Source organism: Xiphophorus couchianus, chromosome 14 (assembly GCF_001444195.1).
Source record: "Xiphophorus couchianus chromosome 14, X_couchianus-1.0, whole genome shotgun sequence".
Taxonomy (NCBI): domain Eukaryota; kingdom Metazoa; phylum Chordata; class Actinopteri; order Cyprinodontiformes; family Poeciliidae; genus Xiphophorus; species Xiphophorus couchianus.
This window is the reverse complement of record NC_040241.1, coordinates 17,351,437-17,370,355: the sequence shown is the minus strand read 5'-3', so window position 1 is coordinate 17,370,355 and position 18,919 is coordinate 17,351,437. Positions and strand designations below refer to the sequence as shown.

General features: G+C 38.6%; 1 protein-coding gene across 1 annotated transcript in view; it reads right to left on the bottom strand.

Annotated features, from left to right (window-relative positions):
• Nucleotides 1–12,050, bottom strand: part of plcb3 (phospholipase C, beta 3 (phosphatidylinositol-specific)) — a 64,875-nt gene extending 52,825 nt beyond the window's left edge. The window contains exon 1 of the mRNA XM_028038408.1: nt 11,504–12,050. Coding sequence (XP_027894209.1) covers nt 11,504–11,602 — 99 coding nt within the window. The 5' untranslated portion in view covers nt 11,603–12,050. The remainder of the gene's footprint in view (nt 1–11,503) is intronic.
• Between the last annotated feature and the right edge of the window lie 6,869 nt (nt 12,051–18,919).

Here is an 18,919-nt window from a genome sequence, read left to right as displayed (position 1 = left end):
TGGCACTAGAGTTTGATTACGCATTCACACCTCCCAAAATGATCTGGACTTTTTAGGCAAACAAACTAGAGTTTGATTAAAGTAAACAGGCTGGTGTGAATGCACCCGTATAGTACGGAAAATGTAACAGTTAATTAAATCCAAGCTTAAAATGTGACGTTTTAGCAAAATATCTTCGGACTTTAGTGCCTTATTTACTATTGTACATTATTATTTATGTTATTTATTTATTTGTAGTACACTATTATAAATTGCCTATTTTACATGTTGTCCAACAGTTTGGTTATTGGATGTTGTGTTTGCAATGGTTCTCCATTCACTCCATTTTCAACCAGTTGGTCACAAATTTCCAGTTGGAACAAAGTCAAAAGCATTGCTCACACTCAGATGTGGGATGTATGGACTTGATCCTTATTATGTCTGGACTAAGTTCTGGTAAGAACTGGTTGGGGGATAAAATTACATGTATCCAAATTATGGCATACACACATCATTGTGTTTGGATTCAATTTTGCATGATATCTGGGACGGTTTTACATACGTTACAGCCAACAGTTGTTTGCTTGTGATGGTTTTCAATCGGAATATCCAAAAGTGTCATTCAATACTTCCTTATATCACCAAAATGCTATGTAAATGATTTTTAGTTTGTTAATTTGGTTAAACATGATTATTTTTGCATGATTACAACTTAAAACATTTAGCTTGTCTTAAATTGATTATTGGACATAAACCAATTATTTGGAATTTCATTAAATTAGGAATTCATTTTTCATTTTTGTATTTAATTGCGTGTAATTAAAGAATGAATCTTTAAAAACACTATTTTACACAAATGTCACCAAGTATGAGTTTCCACTGTCTGCAGCACTGAATATCTGCAAATAATATTTCTATGTCAGGGACATCCAAATGTTTAACCACATTAGGCCAATGTTGTCAAGTTTGAAGTACTCACAGGTCACAAAAGTCTGATTTGTTGTTTCATTATTAAAAACCTTTATAAAAATTACTGTGAACATGTTTATTATCAGCTGCTAAACAAAAATTAATCTGTATTTATTCAATTATCTACTTTAATTGTTTTATTTTGATTTTTTCCAGGTGTGTTGGCCTCCCGTAAACAGAACAGTGTTCTGGTCTCCCCAGTGAACTCCCAGTACAGTAGTCGCACACAATCACTGCTGAATATGTTGTTGTTTTACAAAGCGATATGCAGGAAATCTGGAATTATTTGTCCAGTTAAAATATTGACAAAAAAGCTAAACTGACTGTGGCATTACGACTCAAGTCTTCCTTCAACTTCCTTCCTTATGAAATGGCAACAAAAATCGAGTGGTGTCAGATTTTAGCAGCTATAGGATTTATTTTTTGTTGTTGGTAAAAGACTATTCTCTAGATTCTCACATTCATTTTGGTTGTATTTACCCAGAATTTCCTGGGCTATAGTCCACTTCCCGCTTTTGGAGCGGTCTCTGGTCCGCTTGGCGTTCAGATACACATTCACACCGAACCAGAGTTCACTTTAATAGTACCCAGATCTTGATTTTTAGGCAGACCAGAGTTCGCTTTTTGTGTCTGCATCAGAGTTCAATTGCGTATTCAACAAACTGGACTTTTGTGGCAAATCAACGGGAGTTTGATTGAAGTGGACTAAACTGGTGTGAATGCTTCCTATGTGTACTTCTAAACTGTGCTTGATGCTCCCTCTGAAACTAAGGAAAAGCCCTGTCCAAGAAAATCAATAGAGCACGGCCTCTTCCCACACCTTGTTTACTGTGCATGACCCCCATGGTGTGTTTCTGTGACAGTGGGTGGTGGGTCTATAATCAGAGCCCACTCCCTAATTAACAGCCACATGTAGGAGCTTTCTGAAGTCTAGTTTTGCTTCCTCATACTGGCCTTTTCATGTCACACAGCTTGCAAACATTTACATCAATTTCTTCTGTCTTAAATTACCTAAAGGCTTCTTGAGGCTCTCCGGACCCTCCATCCGTCCTAATGTCCCGATCCCCTCTGACAAACATCTTCATTACTAGTCTTCACTGTCAAACACCCAGAGACAGAGTGGAGAGACCACCCTGGGGCTGATGTTGTACACCGACCAGCTAACGAGCACCTCTTGAAAAATCACAACCCTTCCAGGGCACACAAGTTTGTCTTCCTGCCCGTTTAAGGACAATGTATCGACTTCCATTCATTTTACTAAGTGCATTTATTCCTAATCCAAATATTTTTCTTGAAGGTGACCTATTATGCTTCCTTGAACATATTAGGATAGATATATGGGCTAAACAAAACATGTCATCAGATTTTTTCACAATATCATTCTTGGATAATGAGATTTTATCCTGCTTAGTTCTTATTTTGAGCTCCTTTCAGAATGAGCTGTTTTAGGGCGTCCTGTCACTTTAAATCCAAATAAGGTGCTGCCGGTCACACCTCCCAACTGAATGTTTACACTCGAACATGGCCGCCAGCTAAGGCTGGACAATTTGGCTGAAAAACTTATTACAATATGAGTTTTGTTTCAGTGAATAGATGATTATTTATTAGTTTTTTGTTTTAAATATCTGAAATACTGACAAACTGGTGGCGTGATATTTCCTGTTTTATCCACAGTTTTTACTTCGCGCCTTTGTTTTTTTTTTTTTAAGCAACTTTGAGGCAGCTGCTGTTGCACGAGTTACTCAACAGGTTGTTGCTAGGTAACCAAAGAGATTTATTTTAACAGAGGTTGCTAGGTAACCAAGAGTTAATGCCACTCATCTTCCTTAGCTCGCCATGAGAGGTTGAGCAGCTAATGTCTTCCCTCTGCCTACATCTCCCAGAATGCTGTGCGGTTCTGGATCAGAGCTCAGTAAATATTCTACATATCGAATATTAAATATTCTGTTAGACATATTATCTTTTGATATTGATCAGATATATATATAGCGATATATATACACATATACAGTATATGTATAGCTATTGATTTATTGCAAACAAATACATCTTTGAACAGCAGAAACGGCGCCTCCTGCACGACCAACAAGAACGTCGCAAGTGGTTTCTGAATGGTAAGTCAACAACAAAACACAGCATACAGCAGTAAAACCAGCTGACCAAACATGCTGGAGCTCAGCTTGGGTTGCTCGGCAACAGCGCAGTTCCCGTCAAACCCGTTTTCCAGAAACCAGAAACATTAACTTATTTCCCACAAAATGGCTGGGTGTTTTTTTAAGTGCCTAGGCTGTTTTTAGATGCAGTTGAGACCCAAATGGAAGCACAAAAATATCCAAAAAGTTATTTTTTGTATAAAATCCCAATCTTTGCCAACATATTATTTGCCTTAATCAAAACCTAATTCACTCCTCTAAACCCTTAAAAAGAGGGTTCTTCTGGTCTGGTCCTCGTAAACAGGTCTTCATCAAGTCAGTGACTGTACCAGAAACAGTCACACAAATGAGTATACACACATTACTTTCCAACAGTGCAGCCATTTTTTTATTGCTTTAATTTGCCTGTGAGTGTGTGCGAGTCAGGAGAAAGCCATTAGTGTGGAAGCTGATAAAAGTGGCCGGTTTCAAGCACACCTTTGGTCCGCCCTGCCTCTCTCTGAGCTCGGTGACGGTGAGATCTGCGTGAGCATAGCTCAGCTGCTGCTTTGGCAATATGCTGAAAGTTGATGACAGCCGGTAACCTTTACACTCCACCGAGAAAAGAGGGAGGAGACGAAGGCGGCAGAGGTGGAAATGAGCCAAACAGAAAGAAACTCACATGGTGACGGACGTGATTGCACCAGATAAATAGTGATTAATCTAAATAACCGGCAGTTTTTGCTGAGTCTCGATAAGATCTCTGTTAGCTGGGTCTGGCTGTGTTCACTCTGAGTACTTTTGGCTGCTGCTCTCCTTGCGTTGGCACGTGCTGCACACTTTATTTCTTCACTCCGCTCATTCAACTTTCATCTGGTCGGGCCGTATTTTCTACAGTTGAACCCCTTAATTTGTAGATGTTCTGCACAATCAATAATAACCGTGTGTGTAGAGGCAATTTCCACTTTTCTGATTAATTTACACACAAAAAAATCCAACAAAATGCTAATCAGCTAGCCTGACTGGGCTAGTCTGTATCTACATAAAAAAACGTATACCCTGAAACTATCAGGAAAAGTCTATTTTGTTAGGAATATAATTTACTTTCTTGTCATTTGCATATGGAAAATGTAAAACTTTATTACCTAAATAAAGAGTATACACAAGTCTTTCATTCATAAGCTTGAACTTAATGTCAGGTTTTGGCTTATTGTCAAATGTGGTTTCATCTTCTGCTTAGGTTTTAGTTGAGTTTATGTTTTTAGGTCTTCTACAAACCATTTAGCGATGTTTTCCCTCCTTTTTTTCAACGGCTATGTCAATTTATTCAAGATGACAAAAATATAAAAATATTATAAATTATTTTTAAAAACTAAGGTTTCTAGATAAAATACTAGAGGAGCATCTAAGGTGACATTAGCTCTTCCCTAACATCAGTATAAGTTGCAGAAATGTACAATCACAGGGTTACATGACTGCAAGCTTGTCGCTTGTCCAAGCTAAACAAAAAACAAATGAAAAGGAAAAGATATCTTCTGGTTGCAAAACAACAGAGTTATAAGTGACTTTAAAACACTATTAAATAGAATAAACTCTTCTAGTGTCTTCTAAATAATAATTGAACTCCAACATAAGTTGGCCATGACAGTGCGCTACAGGACAAATGATATGTTAGAATATTACAGAAAAGATATAAGCTTCTGCTTAATTCAACAGTTAATACATCTGATAAATGTGTTGAATAAAGTAAAAATATGAATTTTATTCGAACTTCAGGATTTTAAAAACAGAATTCGGACTTCAGATTCTGAATTTACGATTTAAATTCAGAAGTTGGAGTTTAAGCTCAAAATTCTGACTTCTTTCCAGAATTTTGACTTTTCTCTGAATTCAGACTTTTACCTCTGTGTCAAAATCAAAAAATAAATAAACAAACATCCTCAGGGGAATGTCAATTATGTTGTTGGTATAGGAAAATAATCACAAAATAGCTTCTGACTTGCTGAATTTATCCACACTAAAATCCTCTCCATAAACAATGTAAACAATTCTGATTTTGAGTCTAAAGTCAGAATTCTTAGAAAAAAGTCAAAAATTATTGTGTTTTTCTTTTTTAGGTTGGGTGATTTTAAATCATCTACTCTTTCAAACAAAACAAGAGAAAGAGGTTCGACCAGAAACAAATTTAGCAGGAAGCAAACGAGTGGGGAAAAGACAGAGCAAGAAATGACAGAATAATGAATGAGGAAGAGATTAGCTGTCAGATAAACATGAACAGCAAAGCCTGGAATGAATGGAGGTCAAATTATTACCACAGCCCAACAGCACAGATGTCAGTACCACACTTCACATGTGGCTGTGGTTGACCTTTCACCTCCCGCCCTCCCTGCATCCAGGGCTCGTTTCTCACCAACCTGACAAGATGTCAGGAGCGTTTCTAGACTTGGTGTCACACATTCACATCATCATTCTCTCTTCGTTCTTCTTTTTTTCTTTGCTCTAATCTCTGAAAATCGGAACTTGTTGCTTCGACATGCAACACGTCATCCATACTGTACCCCAGCAGGAATATCCCACAAATACCGACAAGTTTGCATAAAAATATATAATTTAAAATGGAAACCTAAAAATATTGGTTTTAGTTTGAGTGAAAATACATAGTGTGCCATGATATAATCATGCTGATGCCAAGTCGATTGGCAAAGCATGAGAATAAAATCAGAAATACAAGTCTGAACATGGAGGGAATTTGTCTTTTCATTCTGTTCAGGAAATATTCATGCTCAACTCTGATTTATGATTTCTGCATGATTGTTCATGCTAATGTTCACTGAAAAATGGCTGAAAGCAAAACAGATATGAGATACTAGAACTATAACCACACAGGTTGCAAACACTACCACATGCAGCCAAAGACTCAGTTTTGCTAAGTTTGACCCAAGATGGAGCGATATTTATTATTTTCATGCTAGAAATAAAATTAACGGCTCATAATTCTATACTTAAGAAAAAACCCTCTTACTGGGAATTTAACATTTTCTTTTGTGGTGTTTATGCTTAGCTAGGTTAGCTAAGTTAACCTTGGCATGAAGTGCTACCTGGTAGCCTTTCCTACCAAAATGATTTATAATAACATTTATGCAGAGCACAGATATGAAGGGATAATAACATCTAGGTTGTAAAAATAGACCTTAAAGTGTTTTTTTGTATGTTTTTGATTTATTTATGTTGATTTTTTTTGTATGTTTTGATAGTATAGTAATATTTTATTTTCTACTTAGCTAAATCAATCTTTTGCCAAAGTTTGCGTAAGTATTTGTAGGTCTATGTAAACACAATAAATTAATATGTTTTAAAATATGAATTCTTTCGCGGAGTAAAGCAATTTCTCATTTTTGAAGGTTTAGCTTTTTGCTAAGCTAAGCTACCTTTTTCAAAAATAAATGATTTGAGTTTTGCTAAATTGATTGTGCTCCCGTTCTTTTTTAGGTAACAGAATTAGAGCAGATTTTCAAAATTATATGAAGAAAGATCTCTCCAGGAACTGAATGTGTTTTTGTTTTTTTTAATGATTCAAGTCTTTTTTATAAACAAATGAGATACAAACTAATGACAGCTAATGTAGCAAAATGCTAGCTTATGCTATACTTTAGGATAAACATACGTCAAATCTTTCACACAGAAGTTTGATTGCCGCCTCATTTCATAAGTAGTATGAGCAAACATGCTACAAAAATAAAATAATCGCATTTCAGCAACAAATTTAACGAGAGCATCAAGATCTAATTTGTGTATTAGCTTTTTAGACTAATGACAGCTTCAGATCAACTTAAAAGTAAACCAAAATCACCAAATCTGTTTTTGTTTGGTAACAAATGACCAGAGGTCACTAATCAGCTCCACATCTAAATTCCAAGTAGAAATGTTTCCTCTTTATCTTTATAATGGAGGTTACGCAATTTGTTTGTTTGTCTTTCAGTGGAAATAGTCAGCCCAAACCAGATTTACAGTAAACCTTTAAAACAGCAGCATTTAAATAGTTTTCCACTTGGACAAGACTCAGAAAAGCAGCTGCTTTGATTTCAGACTGGATCACTGTGGACATTTTGAGCATTTTTCACATTTTCATGTCACACAGCAATTTCCTGGTGTTTGATCTCCATGTCAAGCTATTGTAGCTACTTGTTTACAAACAAGAGAGAATATCAATCTTCTCTGCAATCCTTTCAAAAGAAGCAAGACATAAAAAATGAAAAGTATACCTAAACTTGTAGCAGCTGGGTTTAACAAGCTACATTACCATCTGCCCTGCAGCTGAGCAGACCTCCAAGTAATTTAGATTAAAACCCGCTAAGAGACAAACAGAAAATGGCCCAGATTACGCATGTGTCTGCACCACTAAAACAGGCTTGTTTGTATAAAAAAAGAAAAAGAGGCTTTCAGACTGAATGATGGAAATTAGAAAAGCAAAAGCCTATATATTGGAGAAAACAGTGCATGTTTTTCAGTTTGGTTTCACACAGAAATACTGACATAAAGAAAAAAGAGGATAATTTCTGGCTGAAAATTAAAGTTTGAAGCGAAATGCAGGGTGGCTTGTAGGATTGATTCAGTATCCACAAAACCTACAAGCCTGAAATGTGTGTTTTTATGGTCTTCCATGCCTAATTTAGCTAAACATGAATATGAAAAGAAGCCAGGACGTTAAAAGGATGTCCGATTTCCAAAAGGTAACATGTGATTCCATGTGACGGTGAGTACAGGTCCAGATTAAAGTAACTACATTAAACTGGATAAACTAATCAGCTACACAACTTTTCTCATCTGGTCAAACCAAAAAAAAAAAAAAAAACAGGTAGAAAAGTTTTATTGTACAAAAAATAAGCAAAATTTTGTGCTTCTTGAGTAATTCGCTAAAATTAAAGAAATCCCAGAGTTCAGCGTAACCTCACTTCCAAATCACTGACGGATCTCTGAAGCTGCGCTGCAGACAAGCAGTCTGAAGCTCCTCGCTTAATTGGTTGTTTGGGAGGAATTTTAACTGTATTCCAGTCGGAATCTGCCTAAATTGAATTGCGGCCGGGCTGCACTGGGCCGGGCTGGAGCAGCGCGACAGAATCAAGGGGAAAAAATGGTTTGGCTCTGGAGCCTCACAACAAGTTCAAACAGGAAGTCATTCAACACACAACCAGTAAAAAAAAAAAGAAGAAACGAAGACCAGGCGTGCACAAACACATATGAGCACATGTGTACGCGAGCCAAAACACGAAAGAAAGAGTCAATTTGGAATGCATTCCTGCTCCTCCTCCCCCGTCCTTGCATGAGTCAGGGTGTCTTTCTGTTCGTCTCACAGCCTGAAGGCCGTTGGGAAACTCTGCAGTGAATTTTACAGACAGTGAAAATATTAAAAACAAAAACAAAAACGGGAAAATGCAACCAAAAGTTGAGATTATCAGAGATAATCTCAACTTTATCTCTGAGAAAGTTGAAGTTTAAAAACACAGATCCATGTAAACAGAGACAAACTGAGGGGACTAGACGTAAACAGACAGGAGTTCCCCAAGGCACCTTGTCTGGACACCAGTTCTTATCACATTTTAACAAATCCCTAAACCCAAGTAACCAAACTTTGTGCCAATATCTAATAGATTACCTGTCAGAGAACACAGGATGTAATCTGGACTATAGAAAGGTGTAATCTGGCAGTAGCCCAGGGCGCCAATTTCTTTGGGAGGCTAACAGAGGGCAAAGATTTTTATTTTTTTTAATAAATGTGTTTTTTGCCAACATTGTACTTTATATAAAACTAATAGATGTGAGCTGTATTATTTAAGGATATTTATGAGTATAAACAAAATTCAGATTGAAGTTGAAGATGATTTTGTTTTAGCAACAACATTGAATTATTGGCGATATTAAACCTATGATGATGTCATGGGTTTCTATTTGTAAATTAGCTTACCACGTTTGAATAAATATGAGGAACACTTGCTGGTGTATTTCCTTGTTTGAAATCATAAAAATAAAAAGAAAGAAAGAAAAATGATCAAGAATCACACTGAGGAGCTCCACAGGTTTGGTTTGATCCTTTCTGAAGGAGCCATATTCATGTGATCAAACAATTATAATAAAATAACAGACAAAAAAAACACAAAAAGATGCTCCAAAACCCCAGAAATAATCAAAAGACCTGGTGAAAAGACACAAGGTCTGGCTGTTTTTCTGCGCTTCAACAAATAGTGACAATCATGAGTAAAGAGCATTGTGCTTTTGTTTCCTCTCCTCCGTTTGCTGCCTCTTTAGAGGGACATGAAGCAGTGAAACGGAGACGCTAAACGACGGGCAGGGAGGCGTTTTGTACGCGTTTTCGAATGTTCACACAGTTAATCAGCAGCAGAAGCATTTCCTGTGAATTCCCTCCGAGAGAAACTGGAAGAGTTGGAGAAGCAAAGGAAGTATAAAAGCACATTTCAGTCACAGTTGAAAGAAAAAACCCTTCTCTGGAAGACGATACGATGCACACGATGACATGACAATGTGCTTTTTTGTCTTATAATTCGGTTAAATCTTTGTTAAAATATCTGGACCAAGCTTTTGCCTCAGTAAGATTGTTGCTGATTTGGATCACCGTTCATTGCTGTTCATTAGTCTGTGGTCAATATTACAGAGATGAGACAAAGCTTCAAGCAGACGGCGCTCAAAAAGTGACAACAATATACAAGCAAAGGGATAAAAATGATTTAAATATCAGCATCTGTCCATTTTCTGAACTGCTGTCATAGTGACAGAAATACCTCTGGTCGTCTGAAAAAGTGACGGAGATATCATCGTCATTTTCACTTTCTGAACATTTAAATTGATGAAATCCAAACAAAAGTTTCACTTCCAGAAAACTACCCAACTTCTGACCAAATGATAGAAACATTTTCTCATCATCTGAACTGCTAACGGGACAAAACTTTACTAATTTTCATGTGAAAAAGTGACGGAAAACAACCGACGTTCCTCACAGAAAACTATTAAACAGGAATGGAAATTCAACAATATATTCCACTCTATAAACTTTTAAATAATCTACTGCATGTTCCACTCTGAGAACTTTAAATAGAGATAGAACCACATGGACCAATTTACGAACTTTTAAAGTGACGGAAATTATGTTCCACACTACAAACTTTTAAAAGTGGTGGAAAAACCACTGCATGTTCTTTTAAAGTGGTGAAAATTTGTTTACAAGCCTACAAGCAAATGGAGCTTTTAGGGTGAACTTGTTGAATTTCTTAAGCAACAAATTCTGAACTTATGAAGGAAACACACAAATTGCTCTGTTTCTATTCCAAATTATAAACTTACAACATGAACTTTAACCCTCTTATAGCCATAATTATAATTGGCCCGTCTGTTTTTTTAAATATTTTATAGCTGTAAAACTGTCACACAAAAATAATGCTGAATTTTAGCTTATTTTTCCAGAACATCAGCTTTCTGTCTATTAAGACGGAAATACAAAACACTCACTTTCTGAAGTTGGAAAAAACATGATTACAATTATTATTATGATGTTGTAAAATCTGAGGAGGTGACAGAAATTTAAACGCTGCCCTGAATCAGATACAACTTTTTATTTTATTTGAAAATATGATTACATTTAAGTTAAAAGTTATGAATAACATGGAAAACGTTAACACAACATGTTCTGCTCAGTTTCTGACAGTACATATTTAAATCTGACAGGTTTGAACTCCTGCAGGTGACCAAACCTGATGTATCTGTGAGACATGATCATAATCAGAGCGCAAATAGAGCAGCATTCCCCTCTGAGCCAAAACGTTTATGGTCACAACTGAACGCAGAGACAAACACTTTGCAGGAAGCCTGCAGCTTGAGCCTCTGAGTTAATCATTAATGGGTCCGACCAGTCACCAAGACTGCAACAGTCACTCGCTGACACTGACAGTGCGTGTCAGGCTATCCAGACACGAAGATAAACACACGGAAGGTAAAACAGAGAAGTCCACATCTGCGGACGCACGAAAAGACTCCGAAAATACCATCCAAAAAGCTTAATGATATTTTCAGGTGAGATCCTGAGCGTGATTTGCCCCACGCCCCTCAAACGCGTCCTGCTGAGACAGGTGCTCCGGGGACGCAGAAGTTGGGGGAAGTTACGTAAAGGTGATGGAAAACCGGCTCGACTAGAAGTCAACACAAAACGGCGCATTTAAAACTCTGCTGGCAACTATAAGGGACTTTCTTTCTCTTTCTTTAAGGCAGAGTATCACATTAACACACTTTCAGTACAGTGAGCTCCTCTGTTCAGGACACGGTCCACGCACACCTGCGCTGTTAGTTATGAAAAACATACACACGCTGATCACTAATTTCTGCGTTTGAAAGCGCAGATTCAGCAGAAAGCACCTCACCTCTTCCCATCTGATGAACTTGCTCCCCTTCTTCAGCTCTTCGTGGACGATCACGGGTTTCAGTTGCAACGCGTGGACTCCCGGCTTGGCCCCAGCCATGACGAGGGACTCCCCTGCCCGGGTGCCAACGCCTTAAACCCCGGCTTGCGCTCGCGGGACTCCCCGGGAGCTTATCGATCAGCTTCTTCCTTCCTCCAAAGCTTCTTCTTCGCCTCCTTTTTTCCTCTCGGAGGCCCCCTAAAAGTTGCCGCGGCGCATGAGGAGCCAGATCCACACGGAGACGGGACCCACAGCCGCTGCTGTCTTGTTAACGTCCGCGTCCACGCACCCGCGGTGACGCGCCCCGTCTTCTTTCAATCACCAGCTTTGATTCATCTATTTGTTTATTGATCCCTCCTAAAAGCGCATTGGAGACCCGCGTTTCCTCCTCCGGTCCATCTGGTCGCCTCTCACAACTTTCCCCGCTTCCTTACTCTCTTGTCGCCTCTGAGGCGTTTCTTCTTCTTCTCTCCTCCTCCTCCTCTCCTACCAGCATGTTTTCTGTGAGGAAAAAAACAGAAAGAGAGAGAGTTTTTTTTTGTTTTTTTGAAAGAGGAGCTGTAGAGGGAGAGGAGGAGGGCGGCTTCAGATAGCGCTGAGTGACAGAGAAATGAGAGAAGCGAGAGGGGAGTCGGAGTTTGCGTGAAATGGGTGTGTTTAAATTAGTTCCTCTGCTGCTTTGTGTCTCTACAGTGTTAAAGCAATGAGGACGTGAGACTGAAACGGCTGTGCAATGTGCAAGATTGTGCAAAAAAGCGGTCTTGACCAACAGTTAGTTCTCCAAACTTCCTTAACTTGTCTCTTTTTGTCACGTAAATGTTTCAGATGGTTGAAGCTGCAGAGTTACTTTTATTAATTTGTTAAACGTTATTTTAGAGTAAAGTATGAGACATAAAAGGTGAAAAAAATCGATCTCCTCTCTTTTTCCCAGTACTAAGAAACAACCAATCAGAGCCAGGTGAAGGGTCTTAGCGCTGTCAATCACCCTCTGTGTGGCGCTGCTCATCCTCTCCTTGCTCTCTGGCGCTGCAGTTAGCACAGTCTGTTGTAAATGCTACAGCTACTTAGCATGGCCACCAATGAAGGACCAATAAACGATATTTCCTGTAATCATAAGTTCTTTCCCCGTCACATTTAGTAGCATGATTGACAGCGCTAAGACCCGCCTCCTGGCTCTGATTGGTTGTTTTTGGTTGGGATGTTGCATTTTTTTCAGATGCCTTCAGGGAGGAGATGGAGCTTTTCACAGATTATCTGTCTGATAACAAACATGATGAGAGTTTTAACAAACATGTAAAAAACATTTTTTAAATAAAAGTTACAAACTGTGCCTCATCCTTTATTAAATTTGAATATTCCCATAAAATAATTCAATGGAAATGAAGCTAATGTCAGTTCAATATTTGGCAGCTTCGTTCACTTTCTCCGCTGCCATTTCTAAAATGCAGGCAGACTATGATTCTAATTCTGTTATCACACCTAGTAGTCTGGTAGACCCGGTTGGATTGGGGCACAAAAGTGAAACATTTGTTACATTTTCTGTTGGTGCAGTTCGTTTTCACACTGCACTGTGTCAAACAAACCAAAACTATTTAAAAGCTGTTCCCCTCCTCACCTGTGGGGGCGCTGCACCAAGAACCACTGAAGGAAACAACACAAAAACCTCTAAAGAAGACATGAGCGCAACCTATTTCTTCACAAAATATAAACGAAAATGGAGTGGTGTCAGATTTTAGCGGTTGTAGGATTTCTTTCTTGTCTTTGGTAAAAGACTGTAAGTAATTTCTCCAGCTAGCACTAGACTAGCGCGTTTGTTTTTGTTGTATTTACCCAGAATGCCCTGCTCTGTAGTTCACTTCCTGCTTTTGGAGCTGTCTGTGGTTCGTTTAGCGCTCACACATGTATTCGAACTACACCGGAGTTCACTTTAACCAAACCCAGGCCAAAGTTTGTAGGTTCACTTCTTTGGTTGATTGCACGCTCACAGCTCTCCAAGTGAACAGACTTTCTAGACAAACTAAAGTTCGATTACAGTGGATTAAATGGAGCGAATGTGAATGTAGCCACTTCACAGCACAGAAAATCGACCTCATTGTTCGCAACTTCTCCTTGTGTTCTCTGATTGGCCCGGTAGAAATTTTACCAGAGGGAATCTGAGTTAATGGGAGAAATCCCAGAAGAGCTGTAAAATGACTGGAATCATACAGAAAGAAAGCCAATGGCCAAGCTAATATCTAATAGCTGGGCCAAAACTCACAGTGTTCACAGCAGGGAGCTGAAATAAATCTCTATATTACCTACGTCTTTGAGTTTGCTGATAGTGACAGATTGCTTGGTTGATGAAACATGCTTGCACCTGACCAAAGTTTTTTAAAGATTCACAATAATTTTCACAGTGTTGATCTGACAGGCCTGGAGGGAAATAATTCCCTCTGCGACATGAAGAAGCTGCATAATAAACTGCAAATCTGCATTGAATTGACTTTACAGTAAACGAAACCAGAGAGCAACTTTTCCTCCCGGTCGCCTGCTGCGGATCGTGTGAACAAAGGACCCGCATTCTGATCCCGACCAAATCCAGCTGCCGAGCAACATCTCAGAAGGTCCTGCACCCGTGGCTGTTCCCCTGCTCCTTAACTCCACCAGGCAGGAATGTTTGCTATGCTGCAGCCTGCTGACTGAATGACTGATGGACATACTTTCTGTTTGTGTTTCCCTGAACATGCAGGGGACGACGAAATCGAGGAGAGAGCAAACAAACTGCAGCGTATTCTAATCTGTAAAGCGTGTTTGGGTTCATCTGAGCCCCAGAAATTGAATCCAGGACGTAACAAAAGCCAGGCACACTGTTAATTAACCAGATCGTAACCCAACACACACACACACACACCACAGCAAATGCATATTTACAACTCTGCAGCATGCGCACACACATTGGCAGGAATATTGTGTTTCACTGGTTTATAATCAGATGCACACACAGCTGCACCCCCCTCAACTCCACTCTGTCATAAATACACATAAAAAAAACATTTTCCACTTTATGTGTTTTGACCAAACCATGGTGTGTTGTCAGCTGGATCTGAAGTGCAGGCACCTGTTTCTGGCCCGTCACAGAGAAACCCGCAGGCCTCTAAAATATGGACTCAAGCTGCCAAACATTATTTTATCTGCCCATTGGATTTAAAGAGGACATATTATGCTTCCCTGGACAGGTTAGGATGAGTCTATGGTCTATACAAAACATGTTCATTACATTTTTTGCTCAAAATCGTTCTTAGATGATGAGATTTTATTCTGTTCTGCGTATTTTCATCTCCTTTAATAACATATTTTTTGGAAGTTGTCCATGTTTCTTCAACTGAATTCAAAATATTTTGCACCGCTGAACCAGAGATGACATCCATTTTTCTAAATCAGGTCAGGTTTTTATTCTAATTTGATTCGGGTAAATCTGATCTTCTGATTAAATTGATTACATTTTAGTGACATTATCAGTTCAGTTACGTTAATATTTATCAACCAGAAAAAGGTTTTAGGGGGGAAAAAAAGTTTTCTAGCAGAATGAATGAATGAATGAATTAATTAATTTTTACAAACTTGGATTTCTGTAAATTGAATAATAAACACTGATACCTGTAAATTGAACATTACGTCTTCACCTCTCCTCATCGTCACTCATTGATCCCAGATTCTCAGGAAACCGACCCGTATGTGAAAACAAGTGATGCATTTTGATGCTGATGTTTCATCCATTGTCCAGAATGTTGGCCTGATGATCAAAACCAATGTGATTTTTGGTTTCAGTAAATCAAAATGACCCTAAAACAGTTGAAAAACCCCAGACAATGTTTTGGTTGTTGACCAGAGTAATGAGCTGTTTTAGAGCGTCTTGTCACTTTAAATGCAAATAAGCTGCTGCTGGCCACGCCCCCTACCTCAACATTTACACTCGCTCTGAAAATAATTGCAAACAGATGCGCAATTATACAACTGTAGATCTTTGAAAAGCAGAAGCTCTTAAATGGAAAGTCAACAACAAAATTCTTGTGTTTTCCAGCAGCCATTGTACAGTGCGGTAAAACCAGCTGACCAAATGTGCTGGAGCTCAGCGTGGGTTGCTAGGTAACGGTTGGGCTTCGCTGGGGTTGCTAGGTAACGGCGCAGTACGCTCCAGTAATCCGGAGGTTTTTGAAACGGCTCAAAACATTTTCTTATTGCCTCTTTCAATAGCTTGGGTTGTTTTTAGAAGCAGTAGAAATCCAAATGAAAGTACGAAAAGGTGCAAAATGTGGATTTCGGTTGAAAAGGTTGTAAATGTTACATATTTACAGCCTCTCTATTTCTACCCGGACACCAAAACTCAACATATTGCTGGTTTGCAGAAATGAAATCTCTGTTTAAAACTTCCACATGACATTATTAGCACTGCAAATCAAATGTGTTTGAGTTTACCCTGGCAGCAGATTTATGGTGTTAAAGATGAAGGTCTTCTCTTGAAACAAGAACAGATAGTTTAGGGGACTTAGTTTTTCAACCAGCTGGAGAATAAAACACAGAGATATTCTTAAAACAGTGTTATATTAGAGAACAACTACAGAGAGGCCAATGGTAACTGAAGAAGAGCTGCAGAGATCCACAACTAAGTGGGGAAAATAAGTACTTTTGCTCAGTTTTTACTGACTGAAGTCAGGACAACTTCTTCATAGTTTATGAGGTTGAGGTTAATACCGCAGACGTTTTCTTGAAACTTGAAATGATTGCTTATCATTTTATTAACCGCTATTTTGAGCCATTGTGAAATTTGCTGCTTCTCTAACACATAAAGTTACATCTGCAAGGTGCAGAAGCTTTTCGCAATCTATTCTATTGTTTTTTCGTCTTTGTTTTTTGGAAACAGATCAGACCAGAAGTGAGCAGCACAGAGAAAAGTGAAAGGGATTTCTGAAAAGAAAGCGAATGCGGTTTCTTTACTGGAACCGGTCACAACGCAGGAATGTGTCGAGGCATTTTGCACAACAAGGAAGTCAACAACCAACTTTCTGGCTGGACATAAAACAAAAAGAGAAGTCAAGACGCAGCTTGCAATAATAATAATAATAAAAGAAAACAGAGCAAAGGTAAAGGTCGGAGGAGCAGAAATGAACAGATGTTTGAGAGGAAAAAACTTCCATCCACTCATCTTTCCTTCCTCTCTCTTTCTCTCTGTCCAGCAAACGGACAAATTTTTCTCTCCAACGCAACGCCAAGGACTCACAAAGACACATTGTGTTAAGAAAAAAAAAAAAGACAGACATGCTCACTGTGTCCTCCACACACTGCCCTCTCTAGCCGCACACACACATATCCAGTGCATGCTCTGGTTTCAATGGGAGAGGGCTGACTCTGTCCACAGTAGCAATAAAAACTTGATCAGATTCCTGAGACTTTGGCGTGCAGCCGCTGACAGCTTTTACTGGAGTCTGGAGCTGTCTCCACAACACTGCAGGATTATTGTCAGGGTTGTTTTGGAGAAAATCACTCATGTGGGCGTCCAGGCTGAGAGCTGATTATAGCTTCCCCCCCTTAGAGCACCAATCCAAGGACAATGCCGATGACCAGAGGACTACCATTTGCTTTCACTGCAGTCTTTTATTTATTTACAGCTGAATTATCTCTTGCAAACGTGCCAAAATGTTTTGAATGACATAAATTTTCTGTTTGGTTCTCACGGTAGATGTGAGGCACACATTAAGTAACGTACCGCCATCTAGTGGCGGCAGAGCAAAACTGCCGCCCGTGTTTGTGCAACAGTTAGGAATGTGGATGGACCATTTTCAGCTGTGCAGGGTGTAAACCTGCATGTGCACACATATCAATCCTCGTTGTGCGCACATAAATCACAGTAAGTCACGGAGGTGCAAACAGAGGACGCTCATGCACGGAGTGATAAAGACAACACACACACAAGCAGGGAAAGCTTCTTATTTTAATGGAGATTTACACAGAGAGGTCTGGTCTGCCTCATTGTCTCCCAAACACCGCAAAAAATAAAACGCAAACTGACCACCAGCTCCCTCTGGTGGAGAGAACATTAAATACCTCTCATTTAAATGGCTTCTTATGCTTGTTTAAAAATAGAAATATTGTAGTATGTAAGATACCGATTGTTTTATATAATCAACTGTTATTTAGCCAAACGTTGCGCAATGTTTTACTCTTTCACCATGCAGCAGGAAGGCTGAACAAAAGATTTGTTTTTAGAAGAATAAAAACATAAAACAAATGCTTTTAAAAGAGATCTGCTTAATTATTTTACTATACAGTTTTATAATTGTACATTTATGAAAATATGCTGTTTCCAATACAGTTTAATTATTTTATTACATGAAGTGTTATATTTGTGCATTCATGTAACTGTTTCTATATTAAATGTTGTTTTTTTATGAGGTGGACCCCAGGAGAAGCCATTGTTACGGTAATGGCTAATGGGGATCCAAACAAACACGTTGTAGCGATGGCTGTTATGTTAATTTAAAACTTTAAATAACACATTTTTCTTTCAGGATGATTCATAACCTTCTAGCATAAGTGGAAATAACGGTAATAATGTCCAACTGAGTATTAGGACTACTCTAAGGAAATAAAATTAAATAAAATTACAAGAATAAAGTTGCATGAGAATAGAGTCGTAATATATTGACTTTACTCTCGAACGAGCTCATTCTTGTAATATGATGACCATATCATCATTTTATTTGTTATTTCTTTAGCGTCAGCAGGGATGTAAACATGTTTGTTGGGAGGAGTGACAGCTATAAATGTATAAATGGTTATAAAATAAGGGGAGGAAGGATCTGTGATGACGCTTTTTTGTGCACCTCGGATGCAGCATGTCCGTCACTGAAGGAGCTCTAAAGTGCTCTGAAGTGCGTAAAACATGTAAAAAGATGATAGAAATGTTTTCTATTAAAGACCCAGTTGAACTTGTTTCAGCGCTGATGTTGCAGGGAACATTAAAATACGTTCCGTTCAGAAGCATCAACGATTCGGTAAGTCCTCAGTCAAGCATCTTCTGCCTCAAGGCACTTCGGCGTGACGAATCATTACAAAAAAACATCTTTAGAATGATAAAAATCTATGTTTTTGAATTCTTGAAGACAAAAAGGCTTTGAAGATAAAACAGAAAAAAAGCCAGCGAGGAGAAAAACTCATATAGTAAACATTGTGAACAGAACAGAATCTGATGCAACGAGCAGCTTCACTCTGTCACATTCTGGTAAAAGCAATGAGCTACCCTGGAAAAACGTGAGTTTTCAGATCAGTAGCAGATCTTTTTCTCTCTCATGCTTCAAAGGCTTCTTGGCTTTCTGAACCAGTCCAGGAAATGCCACTTCT